This window comes from Astatotilapia calliptera, chromosome 15 (genome assembly GCF_900246225.1).
Source record: "Astatotilapia calliptera chromosome 15, fAstCal1.2, whole genome shotgun sequence".
NCBI classification, from domain to species: Eukaryota; Metazoa; Chordata; class Actinopteri; order Cichliformes; family Cichlidae; genus Astatotilapia; species Astatotilapia calliptera.
Genome location: NC_039316.1, coordinates 5,536,621 through 5,552,826, shown reverse-complemented (window position 1 = coordinate 5,552,826; position 16,206 = coordinate 5,536,621). Strand labels below are relative to the sequence as shown.

The window sequence follows — 16,206 nt, the reverse complement described above, 5'->3', positions numbered from 1 at the left end:
ATGCATCGTGATTATCGAGCTCTCTGGCAGAGTTGAGCTACAAGCAAATACGCTAACTCACCATATGGCATACATCCCCAATATCATCTGCTCTGAATACAAAATACGTGATGTTCCCAAATACAAAACAAAAAAATATTGTGATCAGTAGTTTTTTGTGGTTTAACGTGTGATTAAAAATACCTCTGCCGATCACATATTTAAAAGGAGCCTGCTTAGAGCAGGAATTGTTTCACCTTCATCATCTGTCACTCCGCGTGATCTACGAGCAGCCCCGGTGGGATACAGCCCACATGCAGCAGCTAGTATGCCACCATGACGCTGGTGTATTAACCCTTTGGCGCAAATTGATAGCGATTTCTGTACTGTGACCCCCCCCATGCCCACACCCCTTTAAGAGACGTGGTGATGCGACGTGTGTCACCCAACGCTGTCCGAGAAGCTGCCGAGAGGAGAGTCTGGATGGACTTGTAGACAGGTCAAATAAATAAACAAACCACAGGGGGAAGGGGAAAAGGAAATTCCCTCCTCGCTTTTCCTGTTCCCGAGCCTCTTGCGCTGCGCAGTGTTGGCGACGGGAAGCGGTGCGCAATTTTCTATCTGAGGAAAGGACCACAGCCTGAAACGGCATTTCCGAGCCGAGACTGACGGATCAAAGAGGAAAGAAAAGCCGCAATCTGACGACCTGCTTTGCACTGCGGGTTCTTCGTTTATTCAAAAGCTTTTTTTTAATGCAACAACGAAGGAGGGAAAGGGAGCCAAAACCGGTGTTCCCCCCAACAGGGACATTTGACCGACTTATGCAGCGCTGATTTATATACCTTATTTTTCAGAAACACTGTTCTACGATTAGACGAGTCTATTCCATTGCTGGAATAAATTTCACCGGGTTGAGAAAATAGCTTTCGTCGCCAGCTTGTTACATAACCGAGTGGCTTTAGCTCTCCAAGGTGCTGAACTGAACGCTCGGAGCCTATAACAGAACGAGCCGCCGGGAATTCACAACCTTGCGTAAGTCTACTCATGCAACGGCGAATATTAACAACGTGACCACACGATTTACTGCGAAAATAACATTTATCCAGCTCATTTTCTCTGCTTTCCCCCCACCCCCTCCCACACATAAGGTCGCAGGCCTATATTATCTGGGAGAGGGACGCACTCATCTCAGTGAACCGCAGGGAAGAAGCTGGGTTGTATTCGTATTTTTCCCCCCTCCCCCTCACCGTCCTGTGGTGAAATAAATTCCTGAGGAGGTCGAAACAACTAGGAGAAAATGTCGGGGCAAACGCTCACGGATCGCATTGCCGCTGCGCAGTACCAGCTAACGGGATCGGATATGGCCCGGGCTGTCTGCAAAGCCACCACTCACGAAGTGATGGCGCCCAAGAAAAAGCACCTGGAATGTAAGTGTGGCCCTCATCCTCACTGCACTGACTGTAGCTTTATAGGTCCTAGGCCTTACATATTACACAGCCACACACGCAGACCATGCCAGCATTATGGGCTTGTTCGTTCCGTTTACTTAAATGGGTGTGCTGCAGGATATAGTAGCCATGGTGATGACCCCCTCTGTTGACCCTTTGTGTCCAGCGAAGATGGTGGACACCCAGGGAGAAAGAAGGAGAGATTGGGAAGGAGAAACATGTATGATTTTAAGGTAGATTGACAGACCCATTTAAGTTTCCCTTCCCCTGCTGTTTCAAGGCCACTTTCTTTTACTCCATGCTGAAACCGACTGTAACCGAGGTGGTGCAGCGTACAGGAGCCTGTGCACTAACTGGGTTAGAGTGGAGCCATTTAAGACCAATAAAGTCACAGCTGAATTAAATTACAAACCTCACAGCTTCATTGACACATCTACAGATGACAGCAGGAGCCACCTCCACAAATCATCATTACCACAAACACTGAGTCAACCCAAAGCAGTGGCACTGCTCTGGATAGTTTGATTGGCTCTTTTTCTTGTATGTCTGCCTGTGTGTTTTCCAAGGTTGTGTGTGTGTGTGGTCAGGTCTAGTCTGGTCCTGTGTCTTCTGCTAGGACTTTATATCTTGTGATCCACTCCCCTGCTGAATAATTTAAAAATCAGCCAATGGCTGTCTTGCATAATTTACAAAGCCAAAGGTGACAATGCAAAAGCTAGACTACACCAGAGAGCATTGTTTCCTCATTCTCTGCTGCTCCATGTGATAGTTTCAGTGTTTCTAGCTTTCAGTGGTGCTGATTTGGACATGTGCATGTGTGGACGTGTTGGGAAAACCTTTACCGGCATTGCTTGTAGCCTTTTTGTCCAAGGACATAAAACTGCTGCAGACATGTAGAGATTTCTCTATATATTTTCATTTAGTAAGCTATAACATAAACATGTGTCTTTTATTTCCATAATCAAATAGGTTATACTGGGTCTATTTCTAGGGTAATTCAACAGGGCAGTTCAACAGACCTCTGGTATGTAGGCCACTGTGCCTCTGCTGCAGTCTTGGCTGGAGGAAATTCCTCATCTCAAAACAGTAAAACACATTTTCACTATGAAGACCTATGAAGAACCACACATAGCAAAAAAATCTAATAAACAACTAAAGGCTCACTAGGGTAATTTTTAATGATCAAAACATTTCTAATTAGCTAGCTTTCAGTGTTTTTGATTAATAATATTAAATATATTATGCAACTACAGGTTTTAGTTATTGCTTGGTGATTATTAGGGTTATTCAATGCTTGACATGCATGTGTAGCGGTGGTTGTGCAGTGCAGTTGCCAAGGGAACAGATTAATAGTGTCAGGGGGCAGTGTAATGACAGAAGGGGACTCTGAGAAGAAAGAGTGGAAATGACATGCCTGTCATCACTAGACTGCAGAGGAAATCACAATGGATGTGTAGCTATTAAACTGAGACATTTGTTTTGGTCTTTCAGTACAGTTAACTGTCTGACCTTTTTAGTGACATGGTCCACTTTTATGAGAACAAATTACTGATTTGATTGTCTTCAGCAACATAATAAGTAGCCTTAGAAGAAGCAGGTGTGTAAATATGGATTAGTAAGAACATACAGGTGCCTTTCCACCCATGAATAAACTACAAACTAAAAGCTCAAAATGTTATGTGCTTTTCCTTTGGAGCAAAAATCGCCTTGTCTTTTGACTTAGATGTCTGTGTTTGATTTTATTATGAAACGTGCTGGGGTTAAATGACACACTGCATTGAATTTTGTATTTCTGGTTTGTCTAGTCATGCATGGTTATGGCAAACATAGTGAAAGAAACAATGGAGGGCATGTACAGAGTTAATGTATCCACCCAAGGTCAATGAAAGAGTAGCGTTTTCTCATCACCACAGGCACTGATTGTCCGTTTTTTAAATGTCAAATTGGTATAAAATTGCTGTTATGAAGAGTGTCGCAGTGTTCTTACCTGATCTAGAACTATGTCATACGAGCTTTAGATTATTCAGTCAGTAGTTTAGTACCTGAGTCAGCCTGGCTTTTTCCAGATGTAGAACACGTGCCCACTGGCATCTATAAACTTCACAAACTAACATTTTACATCTCCTCGATTTAAAGATGCAATTCATAAGTGGAAGGGGTTGCTGGATTAATGATATGACCTCACTTATATGCTGTGTGGGCCAGTCCTTGGTATTGCCTATTGTCAGTGACTCTGGGAGGGGGCATCTAAAGCATGTGTGAGGAAGTATAAATGCAGGAAGAAACCAAACTGCTAAGACATCAGACATCATTGAGTTTATGTTTTTTTCATTGACTGTCTTTCATTCAGCATGATTAAAAAGAGTAAAGAATCACAGACTGTAAAAAAAAAAAAATCCTCTCCGGACAACATTGCTATTCCGTCACCTGGTGCTAGCTAATTAGCATGCTAACTTAAGCAGACAGTACAATATACTAACGTACATATTTGACAACTTCAACATACTGTAATGTCCTATTTTTTTAATTCTTCACAGTCTGTTTAGTTAGATTAAGTTTCTAAACAGTGTTTTAAAGAAACACTGTATATATTGAAAGTGGAATATTGCTATTTTCAGATTGCAGAGTAACATGGAAGAGGCTTTATGGTGTAGTGGATTATAAGTGAAAGATCCCTGGTTTGATGCAGACCCAAAGGGAAGAGACACAACTTCCTTTTGGGTCTGCATCTGCATAAAAATTCTGCCAACTCAAACAAATGGAGCTACTTGCTGTAGGGAGTGTGTGGTGTGGGAGCACTAACTTCCTAATTTCCTGTTGTCAGCGTGAGATGAATTTACTAGCTTTGGCTAATTTTGATGTATTTAGATAAAGCAAGGCTAGAAAGTTTTCCCCTGTTTTGAGAACTTATGCTAACCTGTGCTAACCATCAAATATCTTTATCCATGCACTGTATTTCACATATAAACACTAGAGTACTGGTAGAATAGAATAGAATAATCCTTTAATTGTCCCACAAGGGGAAATTTGGGTGTAACAGCAGCAAGAAAGACACATATACAAACAAACAGTACACAAGACACAGAACAGAAACATACACAATTTTTACATATTTACATCAACGACAATGGTTACCAAAAACAGAGTACTGTACCTTTATTAAATTAAATAAAATTTAATACAGATCAGAGGCAAACCGTGGTTATAGTGTGAATCGGTTGATAAAATAGTGCCAAGTTACAGCGCTGATGTAAACATCTATGTTTGTTGGGAGCAGTTCTGATTGTACAGTCTGACAGCTGCAGGGAGGAAGGACCTGCAGAAACGCTCCTTCATGCATCGAGGATGCAGCAGTCTGTCACTGAAGGAGCTCTGCAGTTCAGTAACATTTACATGCATTGGGTGGGAGACTCTGTCCATCAGAGATGTTATTTTGGCCAGAGTCCTTCTGTCTCCCACCACCTGCACTGGGTCCAGGGTGCATCCCAGAACAGAGCTGGCCTTCCTAATGAGTTTATCCAACCTCTTCTTCTCAGCTGCCAATAAACTACTGCTCCAACATACAACACTGTAAAAAATGACAGATGCCACCACAGAGTCATAGAAGGTCTTTAAAAGCGCTCCCTGGACTCCAAATGACCTCAGCCGCCTCAGCAGGTAGAGTCTGCTCTGACCCTTCCTGTAAAGAGTATCAGTGTCGTGGCTCCAGTCTAGCTTATTATTCAGGTGAACACCCAGGTACCTATACGAGTCCACTATCTCAATGTCCACTCCCCGGATGTTCACCGGTGTCAGTGTGGTGGGTCTGCATCTCCGGAAATCCACCACCAACTCCTTGGTTTTCCTGGCATTGATCAGCAGGTGGTTCTGCTGGCACCAGTCCACAAAGTCCAGTCCACTGTCTGTACTCTGAGTCATCCTCACCTGTGATGAGGCCGACTATGGTAGAGTCGTCAGAGAACTTCTGTAGGTGGTAGCGTGGGGAGTTGATGGAGAAGTCTGCAGTGTAGAGGGTGAAGAGGAACGGTGCCAGCACAGTTCTCTGTGGGGCCCCCGTACTGCAGACCAGCGTATCAGAGACACAGCCCTGTGACATCACATACTGTGGGCGTTCTGTGAGGTAGTCCAGAGTGGTGGTCCACTCCCGATAGCTCCAGCTTGTCTCTCAGAAGTCGTGGCTGGATGGTGTTGAAAGCACTAGAGAAATCAAAGAACATGATCCTCACAGTGCTTTCAGGCTTCTCCAGGTGAGTCAGAGCTCGGTGCAGGAGGTAGATGATGGTGTCCTCCACCCCGATGCCAGGCTGGTAAGCAAACTGCAGCAGATGAAGACCTCACCAGGGGGCGCAGATGGTTTAGAACCAACCTCTCGAGGGTCTTCATCAGATGTGATGTTAGGGCTACCGGCCTGTAGCTGCTGAGGTCCTTGGGATGGGAGGTCTTTGGTATGGGTACCGGAGAAGACTCTTCTTCTCCTTGAGGAGAGCCTTTATTTCAGGATTTATCCATGGCTTGTTGTTAGAAAAACACCGTACCTTTATGATGGGTATGGTGTTGTCCACACAGAAGTTCATGTAATCCGTAATGCGGTCTGTGATGCTGTTGAGGTCATCCTCCAAAGGGCTGCAGAGGTTGTCCCATACAGTAGAATGGAAACAGTCCCTCAGGGCCTCTTCAGTCTCTGCCAACCATTTCCTAACTGTGCATTTCATAACTGGTTCTCTGTGTACTAAAGGTTTATACACAGGCTGGAGATGAACCAGGTTGTGATCTGAGCCCCCCAGGGGAGGGAGAGGTGATGAGCTGTATGTCTCCTTGGTGTTAGCATACAATAAGTCCAATGTTTTATTGTCTCTGGTGTGGTAGGTGACATACTGGGTGAAGGCGGGGAGAGTGGAGAATGGGGAGATGTGATTAAAGTCCCCAGAGATCAGGAAAAGGGCCTGAGGATGCTGTGCTTGGAGTCTGCTGGTTACAGTGTGCAGGATCTCACAGGCTGCTGCAGCGTTAGCAGACGGCGGGACATACACAGCTATCATAATGACGTGTGTAAACTCTCGCGGTAAATAGTGCGGTCTCATGCTAACCGCTAGCAGCTCAATGTCCTTACAGCCTAGCGTCTCTTTGATAGATAAATGACCAGAGTTACACCATCTATCGTTCACAAACACAGCCAAACCCCCTCCTCTCTTCTTACCACTTTTCTTTTTTATTTCTGCCCGGACCAGATGGAAACCATCTATGTTTATGTGTGAATCCAGAGTTAGCGTGGTTAGCCACGACTCTGTGAAGCACATCACGCTGCATTCCCTGTAGCTCCTCTAATGTCGGGTTAGAGCCGCCAGTTCATCCATTTTTTTGGGGAGCGATCTAACGTTCCCCATAATAACAGATGGAATCGCTGGCCGGTACCTCCTAACCTTACTGCGACGCCCAATCCCGCCCCGAGTGCCGCGTCTCTTCCTCCTCACCTATTGGGGGATGTTGGCTCGCTTGGCGGTAGGCAGAACAGCGGAGGCCCCGAGGGCTAACAGCTGATCCCTGCTGTAAACAATTGGCGGTCGGACCTCCACGCGCTCTCCGGACACAGATGCCGTAAAAAATGTGATAAAAAACACGATTGTCCATAAAATTCTGAGCTTCATTGTGGAGTAGTACAGTCCTCAATAAAAAAAACAAGAACAAGAAATACAATAACAACAAAAAAAGAGAAAAAAGGACTCGGTCAGGTCGGGAATCCATGGTACCTTCTGTTAGCAAGTTAGATGTTTCCCAAAATGTTAGCTGATTAAAACATTCTGCTAAGTGGTGCAGTGAGGTCCCATATGAGATACTGGTCACATTAAAAGCTCCTTATTTAACTTTTATTTACCATAGAAATTGTAATGTTTAGCTAGCTGTATATGCTAGGTCTGAAATTTATGTGCTATATATTTCCAATGAACAACCGCCTAAAGTATTATTGATAGCATTATAAATCTACACATGTAGCACAGTAAGCAGATGTGTTCTGCTTACCATTATCTAGAATATTCGGGCTGGTGCACGATTTTGTTGTGTAACTGTAAAACTCATTCCTCAGACTAAGATGTAGGGTAGAAAACGCACACTGAGACACTGTGGTGCAGAGAAATACACAGTGTGAGGCCTCGCAGTTCATTCTTAGAACTCGTGGATTACCGTAAGAGTCTTTATTTAGCTCAGCCAATCCTCATTATGCACACATAGGCACACCAGTTGTATGTCAGTGTGTGTTTGTTTCGGGTTATGGTACCACAACACGGCAGCATGGATTACAACCCGTGATATGGCTAATATGGCAACATAGCTAACATCCATAAACGGATGAGATTATGTATGTAAATTGATATTTATTATGAGCTGGACATCTGAGAAAATGGCTCTTGGTTAGTGCTGTGCTCATGCTGCTAATAGAAATCTAAACTTGTAGCTGTGCCAGTGACATGATAATGTTATATAATCTAATCTCAGCCATTGTGGATCCTGACTCTGTTTGTGTGTGTTTGAAAAAGCTTCAGGACAATCTTTAACAAAACATAGAGTATATTCAAATAAGGAAGGGGATGATTGGTTGAAATGATAAAAAATGAGAGAAGATTTTCTTTAACATAGACTAAATGACACTAAAGTGGGAAAATGGAGACTAAATCATATCTAAACATGTACAGTGGAAGGACTGATGTCACCCCAACCTTCATTAAAAACATCAGACATCTTTGGAGCAGCTGAAGTGTCGCTGTTACCATCTGGTGAAGCTGTACAGATGGACTGGGGTGTAATTAGTTCAACAAAGATCAAAGGAAGAGCTGTGATCATCACTGTGAACCAGCTAAAACACATTCATGGAGCACATCCACCTGCTGTTTATTTTCATTTTGTCCGGTTCGTTTTGTGCTAAGATCATCAGTTCCATCAGATTATCAGTGAAACATCCTACAACGCCACAGACAAAAAGCTGATAATGAAGACGTGTTAGGTGATGAGCAGTGTGTAGAACAGGGTGTGTGAGGTGTAGCAACCAACCACAACAGAAAAGAACAGGATCAGTGATTAGTAATAATCTGTTTACAGCACCCCAAGCATTAAAACCCCCAACCCCCCAACCAGCCTGTTGTCTGGACCCTGAGCAGCTTCATTGCTCAAACTCGTATATCGCTTCTTTTATTGCACACTCATCTGACTCCCTACTGTTCTCTTCCTTCTTGTCATCCCTTTTCTCATCACCTTGCAGACTTGTGGTCTGGTTTAATTTATAGTTTGCTCTCTACCTATTTGAAACAAGCTCAAGGTCTATTGAATAGAATGGCCTTCCACTCCCTCCATTATCACAGATGTCTGCCAATATTTGCTGCATTTCTTTCTGTATGGATGCACTCAGTTGTGTCCTTGTTGTTCAGATGCCAATGTCAGCAGGACACAAAACAATGTACAGCTACACTATGCTATGTTTAAGCGAGCAAGAACATATAAAACGAAATGTTCATCTGTTCTACTGCCACAGTGAGCACAACATATACAAAATCTACCAATGGATACATTTCTTTATTTACACTTCATAAATGTCTGTCAGTGCCCTCTCAAAGTGTTACTTCTTCTGTTTCAACTAAACTTTTTGTGCCTACTTTTCAGCCGCATGCCATATCCTTTCTTTATTGGAAAGAAAACAAACTGATGCCAAACTCAATCAAAGCATGAACAAAGGAAAAAAGAATAAACAAACTGTTCATTATTCATTGCAGATAGGCATGGCTGATGCAGAACCGTTCACAGTTCATGTCATCATACCATTATTTTAAGCTTGTGAGCAATGCTGATGCACAGTATATGGACAAAAGTATTGGCCCACACCTCTTAATCTTTGAATTTAGGGCTTTCATTCAAGTATATAAAATCAAGTACTGAGTACTTAGCCATGCAGTCTATAAACATTTCTGAAAAAATGGGTCATTCTAAAGAGCTCACTTAGGCATTACAGAAAGTCAGTTTGTGAAATTTCTTCCCACCTAGATATTTTACAATCAACTGTAAGTGGCATTAATGCAAAGTGGAAGCACAGTAACTCGGTCAGTCGAGAACACATAAAGTCACACATTGGGGTGCTTGAGTGCTGAGGTGCATAGTGTGAAAAAGTCACCAGCGCCCACGGACATTAACATCAGCACAAAAAGGGTGCACTGGGAGCTTCACATCATAAGTGTCCATGATTGAGCCGTAGCTTCTGTAGGTGTAATGCATGATTAGTGATCATATCTTTATTCTCTTCCCCCTCCTGCCCCCCCCCCCCCTCTTTCTTAAATAGATAACTATCATATCTGATATCATATCTCACAGTACAATAATATTGAATGGGTTGCATTGTTGTATTTTGTCATGTTTCTCAGGTCTTTGTCTGAATTTCTACGAACATTATTGCTAAGGATTGTCTTATTGCATTGGAGTCACACTGGGTTAAATATGTACACTTGGGTTTTAAGGGGTATTTATTATTTTCTTCTTTTTTTTGGGTTGTATGGAAGCCCCAAACGCAATTTCATTGTTCTTGACAATGACAATAAATAAATAAATACTAAATACTAAAATATTAGTGATTATAGCTTTATTAGTTTCAAGCCATGGACCATTCATGTGTCTTTAGTGTCTCTATCTTTATTTCTGCTTATTAGATTTTATTTATTTATTTTTTTACATTTTCAATACAAAAACTCAGTTTTCTTTTGCTATCAGCCGTGGTATGTTAGATATAGAGAATGAAAATCTTGAGTGTTCACAAGAAGAACATGAGTCTGAAATAGATTGAGAAATCACATGAGTCCAACCTTTTCAAAACCCGAATCTTTTGGTTTTTCTCAAAACAGAAAAACCAAAAGATTCGGTATTTGGGTTACGCCTAGGTTCATCTTATCTGTATCATTACTGTCAAAGTACGTTGTACCTTCTGTTATATTTTTTACTGATGCAATAGTCAGGACTCTTTATTTCTGGAGACTTCTCTGTCTGAGTATCTGAACTGGCAGCCAGGGAGAGATGACAAAGCATAATTCTCTCTCTTTCTCTCTCTGCATTGTCAGCGTGTGTCCCCCCTTATGTGAGTCTGTGTGTGTGTGTGTGTGTGTGTGTGTGTGTGTGTGTGTGTGTGTGTGTGTGGGTGGGTGGCTGGGTTCTTGCACCAACATTTGGTATGTGCATCAGGTATTTCTCCTGCCTCAATATTTTCATAACTGTCTGGTGCAGCTCTGCAGTGAGCACTTTGCCTCCTCACTTAATCAAAATTTAATCAGAGCAGTTAAATCAGGGCAGAAAATCTTGCAGATGTGTGTCTAAGAATAAGTTCACTTCCCTTTTAATAGCATATAATAAGCTATTTAATGAAGGGTGTAGGAAAGTTAGTGAATCAGGAAGTACAGAGGATTAGTAAAAAGGAAGTGGGGGGCAGCTATGAAGAGAATAAAGATTAGAAAGGTGTTTGGTCTTTGAGACATTGCTGCAGAAGTATGCAGATGTCTAGGAGCAATGGCAGTGGACTGTTTGACCAGAATGTTTAATACAATCCTGGAGAGTGAGATGAAGCCTGAGGAAAGGAGATGAAGTCTACAGGAACCAATTTTCAAGAACACGGTGATGTGCAGAGCTGTAGTAACTACAGAGTAATAAAACTAATGAGCCATAACATGAGGCTATGGGAAAGAGTTGTTAAAGCTAGATCAAGAAGAGAGGTGATGACCAGTGGGCAGCAGCATGGCTTCATCCAGAGAAAGAGCACTACAGACGTGATATTTGGTTTGAATGGAGAAGATCATAAGGAGTTGCAGTGTGTTTTTGTAGATCTAGAGAAAGCACATGATGGGGTACTGTATGAGGAAGTCAGGCATGACAGAGAAGCATGTGAGGGTGGTGCAGGACATGTATGAGGACAGTGAGACAGTAGTGAGGTGTAAGGTAGAAGTGACAGATCGATTGAAGGTGGGGTTGGTTTTCATCAAAGCAGAGAGCCTAGAGAGGTGGAGGCATGCTGTTGAATATGGAGCTGTCAGTCAGGAGGAAAAGAAGAATACCACAGAGAAGACCCTTAGATGTAGTAAAGGAAAGCATGCAGATTCTTTGCATGACAGAAGCGGATGTAAGTGATGGGGTGAGATGGAGACAGGCAATCCACTGTAGTTAAAAGAAGAAGAAGAAGACGACGACAATAAGCTGTTTAAAGTTACCACAAGGTTAAAGCACTCTGTGAGAGAACCTTTGACAGATGAGTAGAACTCTTTGTTGCTGTGTTGCAGACCTGGTGTCAGCCACCAATACCACCAACGTGAACATCCCTCAGATGGCTGACACACTGTTTGAGCGATCCACCAACGCCAGCTGGGTGGTCGTCTTCAAGGCCCTCGTCACCACACACCACATGTGTGTCTATGGCAATGAGGTTAGTGAACAGTAAATAGACCATTTAACATGTGAAGCAGTTTGGTTTAAGCTTGAATCTCTTCTAATCAGGATAAAAGATCAATAGAAATGCTGAATAGTATATATTATAGTATACTTTAATATAGTAAAGTTTTTTTTCTAATTGCTGACAAAAACAGCCACCCCTTTGAAATAAATAATAAATGTCTGGTGTGGTGTGAAGTTACCACTTTAGAGAGCTGAAATTGGTCTTTCAAGGCATTTGCAGGAAGCCTGATGTTTCACAAATAAATAGAGGCTTTGACCACAAGTTAGTGGAATGGGTCCACTGTGCATTACTCCTGTAAAAGCTATTAAATAATGGAATAAAAGCTTGAAAAGCACAACAAAGAAAACCCTTACTAAAGATGTCAATGCTGTGTTGTTGGCTGTAGTTTTCAGCTTTGACTTCTACAGGAATGTTCACTGGGTTTTCTTTCTCTTTCTCAGAGGTTCATTCAGTACTTGGCATCCAGGACATCCTTGTTCAACCTCAGCAACTTTATTGACAAAACCGGATCTCATGGTAAGACGACAGTCTGATCAACTGTAATATCCTCCCTTTGTGTCGTTGTGTATCGTTCTTTGTAAATGGATAATCTGATAATAACCGCACATTACTGAACTTTCTCATCCTTTGCTCCTTAGGTTACAGATTTTAGAGAAGAACCTACATAAAGTTAGGAAAAATAGGAACTAACAGGAAAATAACAAATATCACATATCAGCTACAATCCCAGCAGCCGATCTCAGTGCTGATGGATCAGCCGCTACCCTTCCATATATACATTCAATCTAGGGTGTTGTTTAATTTGTTGCACGCTTTTCAAACCACCTCCTTTCCTGCTCCACCTTTCGCTTGGACTTAATCGGTGTCAACTAATGAGATCCATAATTTGTTGGACAAGGATAGAATTTTTGTAGTTTCATCTCTGTACACAACCAGACAATCTAAGTGAAGTACAGACTTGAAGAATTACAGCCCTTTAAATACACAGCTCCCCCATTTTCAGAGATTTAAAATGAATTGGACAAACTAACATAATTTTAAATATAAGGACTGTTTTTAATACTTGGATGGAAATCCTTCCCAGTTTATGGTTGCTGAAGTTTAGAACCCATGGACATCACCTAATGCTGTATTTGTTCCATTGCAAGGTGGCTGCTAAGCCTTTACTGCAGCCACCTTTATTGCAGGGTCTTTCCATGTACGGTTTTATTCAATAACTGAAAAATCAGGTGATCCTTTGAAGAATATTTTATTTTTTTCCTCGACAAACTGTTGCATTGCTTTTGTATTTTGGGTCATTATCCAGTCCTGAAAATCTAATTCTGGCCTTTCTGTTTTTGAGTGAAACCAGTGATTTGCACCTTGTTATAAGCCATCTTCCATTCATGAATGCATCTCTTGATAATGATATGTCTACTTTCTTAAGAGTGTCCTTTTTCTTAACTATGGAAAAAATGCTGTCATCATGCATTTTGTTGTCTTCTGATGTATTTCGGACCTTTTAGAGTTGCTTAACTGGCCAATGCATTTTTTCCTTTTAAGAATGTACCAGATCACTGATTTGGCCCTCACAAAGGTGTATTTTTAGCCAAATGACGACCTCGCTCACTTGCACTGACATCCCTTTGGGCTCTTAAAATTACAGTGAAAAGCTATGAAACCTTATTATATCAAATATTGTGTCTTGTGACTTCATGTGTCATGAAATAATAAGATGACAGGTCTCACTTGAATTGGCAGATTCATTTTAGCCTCTGCAAATGGGGGCTACATAAAAATATTTTTTGTTTGATGTGGTACATTACCACTGTGGTAATGTACAGAGGCTACAAAATTGTGTGTTCAGCAAATTATGGACCAAACTATCTCAGCTACACACGGGGAAATTGTGCTTCCTGTTATATTGACTGCTTTAGGGATACACTGTTTACTGCAGGTTCTAAAAAATATTTTCCCACTAGGACAAAAAGAGATCAATGCATGAAGTGAGCTGTTGAGAAACAAATGACAAATAATAGAAATAATCAAGAAACAAATACGAGCAGACAGCAAGAAGCCTATTAGCTTTTTGTTCAACAATCATTTAATTTTGATTTCATTTTGTGTAGGCTATGACATGTCTACATTCATCAGGCGGTATGGACGATACCTGAATGAGAAAGCCTTCGCTTACCGCCAGATGGCATTTGACTTCACCAGAGTCAAGAAAGGGTACGGTAAACACGGTGTGCATGCAGTTGCTCATAGCAACACTTGTTTGGCCATTAGCATTTTCTTTTACATGCTTTTACTTAGTGTGTGGTTAAAACCTGTGGCTCTTCTTTTGTGTAAAATACTCTCTCTGTTGTGTTACCTCAGCGCTGATGGAGTGATGAGAACCATGACTACTGAGAAGCTGCTGAAAGGCATGCCTGTTCTGCAGACACAGATTGACACACTCCTGGAGTTTGATGTGCGTCTTTGCTTTGATTTGCACACTTTTTCGCTCTTTTTCTTCTTCTTTATTTATTTGGATGAACAGAACCTCAGACAGCCCTACTTATCTCTGTCCTGTCTCCTCTCAGGTTCATCCCAAGGAGCTGAACAATGGGATCATCAATGCTGCATTTCTGCTTCTCTTCAAGGACTTGGTGAAACTGTTTGCATCCTACAATGATGGGATCATCAACCTATTAGGTTAGTAGTCCACTTAAAGTGAATAGATTGCAGGTTTTTTTTGTTCATTTCACCGATGATAATCAAAAAAGATGGACAAGGTGTTTGTCAGTCAGCAAACCTCTTGTTTTTGTGTGTAGAGAAATTCTTCAAAATGAAGAAGAGTGAATGCAAGGAGGCCTTGGAGATCTACAAGCGTTTCCTAACCAGGGTGACAAAGATTGGAGAATTCATGAAGCTGGCTGAGGTAGCCTCAGCAGTCCTTTTTCTTTTGACTCACATAGTGACTGTAAAAACTGAGTCTGTGCAGTGTGATAATATTGTTTTTTAAATATATATATATTTCTTTTCTTTAACAGACAGTTGGAGTTGACAAAAATGACATTCCCGACATCAACTATGTAAGTTACATATCACAGCTCTCAGGGTTTTTTAATCCCACTTTGCAAGCGATGGGATCAAGAATATATAATGCATATGAATACCATCCATCTCCTCTCACACACACATGCATACACAGAAGCCCATGTCTCACCCACCACCATCTCCCCACCCAGTGTCTCCACCCAGGGGTAGTGGTGGATCTAGCAGACTCGGATGACGAGGACTGCCCCTTTAAACCTCTCGAGGAACCGGTAACCACAGAAACAAAGGGGTTATTTTGGCTGAGTGCCTGTTTAGAGGATGAAGTGTTGGCACGTTGACCTTTCTTTAATTTGACAAACAAGTCACACAAAACACACAAATCACTCTTGTGTTTGTGTGTGCATAGACACATGCATGTGACTAATGCGGTGGGATTTTCTCTCACTCTTGTTTCTGGTGATTAAACCTCGGCTGGAATGTATCTGAGGAGATGATTTAAGATTTGTGTGGAGTTGTGATTACAGTTTGAAATTTCTTTGTTCTGCTCAGGCTCCCAGCAGTATCCTAGAATCTCTGGAAACCCACATGAATGGCCTGGAGGATATAAAAGGTGGAAAGAAGGGGTAAGACGTAACATTTCTTTGCAACGTCATAGTAAAAACATTAGGATAACTCTTTCTATCTCCCGCTTTTGTTTTCACGAGTAGCCAATAGAAATATTGGTAGAAACAGGTTTTGTATTTCTACAGTTTCCTTTAACCCCTCCTCTCTTTTACTCTCCTTTACGTTGATTTGGAAACACCAGTGAAGGGTGAGCATATGTGTTATGTTTCGTTTGCAGTTTACTAATTATTTAGATGTATTTACTGTCCCACCTCTCGCCCCACCCTCCCCCAGGTAATAAATGGGCACATTATTCACATGTGAATTATGAACTGGATCAATCGAATAGTTCACATGTGGAAATGTGTGTGTCGGTGTGATTACATGCGTGACCTCTGAGAGACACATGTTTTGGTAAACAGCAGGTCACCACATGTGTACTGTCATACGCTAATATGCAATGTGAATCGCTATATGAAGGGTTTCATTCCCAAGTCAAACTGAAAATGAAATAAAAGCTGGCAAAATCAGACTGATTTAACAAATCTTATGGGCTGGATTTTATTCTTGTTTTCATACTTGATTATATATTATGGTACTTTGGAAATTAACTCTTCATATGATCACATATGATGCAGTCTATCTTAAATGTTTGTTTGAATCCCCGATATTGAGTTTAAAATGATC

At 41.7% G+C, this 16,206-nt stretch overlaps 1 protein-coding gene across 9 annotated transcripts in view; it reads left to right on the top strand.

The window, feature by feature from the left end:
- Nucleotides 1–283: 283 nt before the first annotated feature.
- The window catches only part of LOC113037617 (clathrin coat assembly protein AP180), a 31,001-nt gene continuing 15,078 nt past the window's right edge, over nt 284–16,206 (top strand). For 3 of the 9 annotated variants that reach the window (XM_026194881.1, XM_026194878.1, XM_026194879.1), the window contains exons 1-11: nt 287–1,011; nt 1,128–1,406; nt 11,723–11,865; nt 12,336–12,411; nt 14,004–14,106; nt 14,254–14,347; nt 14,460–14,571; nt 14,691–14,797; nt 14,910–14,951; nt 15,466–15,539; nt 15,722–15,727. In XM_026194881.1, coding sequence (XP_026050666.1) covers nt 1,277–1,406; nt 11,723–11,865; nt 12,336–12,411; nt 14,004–14,106; nt 14,254–14,347; nt 14,460–14,571; nt 14,691–14,797; nt 14,910–14,951; nt 15,466–15,539; nt 15,722–15,727 — 887 coding nt within the window. In that variant the 5' untranslated portion in view covers nt 287–1,011; nt 1,128–1,276. Of the gene's footprint in view, nt 1,012–1,127; nt 1,407–11,722; nt 11,866–12,335; nt 12,412–14,003; nt 14,107–14,253; nt 14,348–14,459; nt 14,572–14,690; nt 14,798–14,909; nt 14,952–15,465; nt 15,540–15,721; nt 15,728–16,206 lie in introns of all 9 variants that reach the window. The other 6 variants (XR_003274641.1, XM_026194882.1, XM_026194883.1 and 3 more) reach the window with 4 other exon arrangements.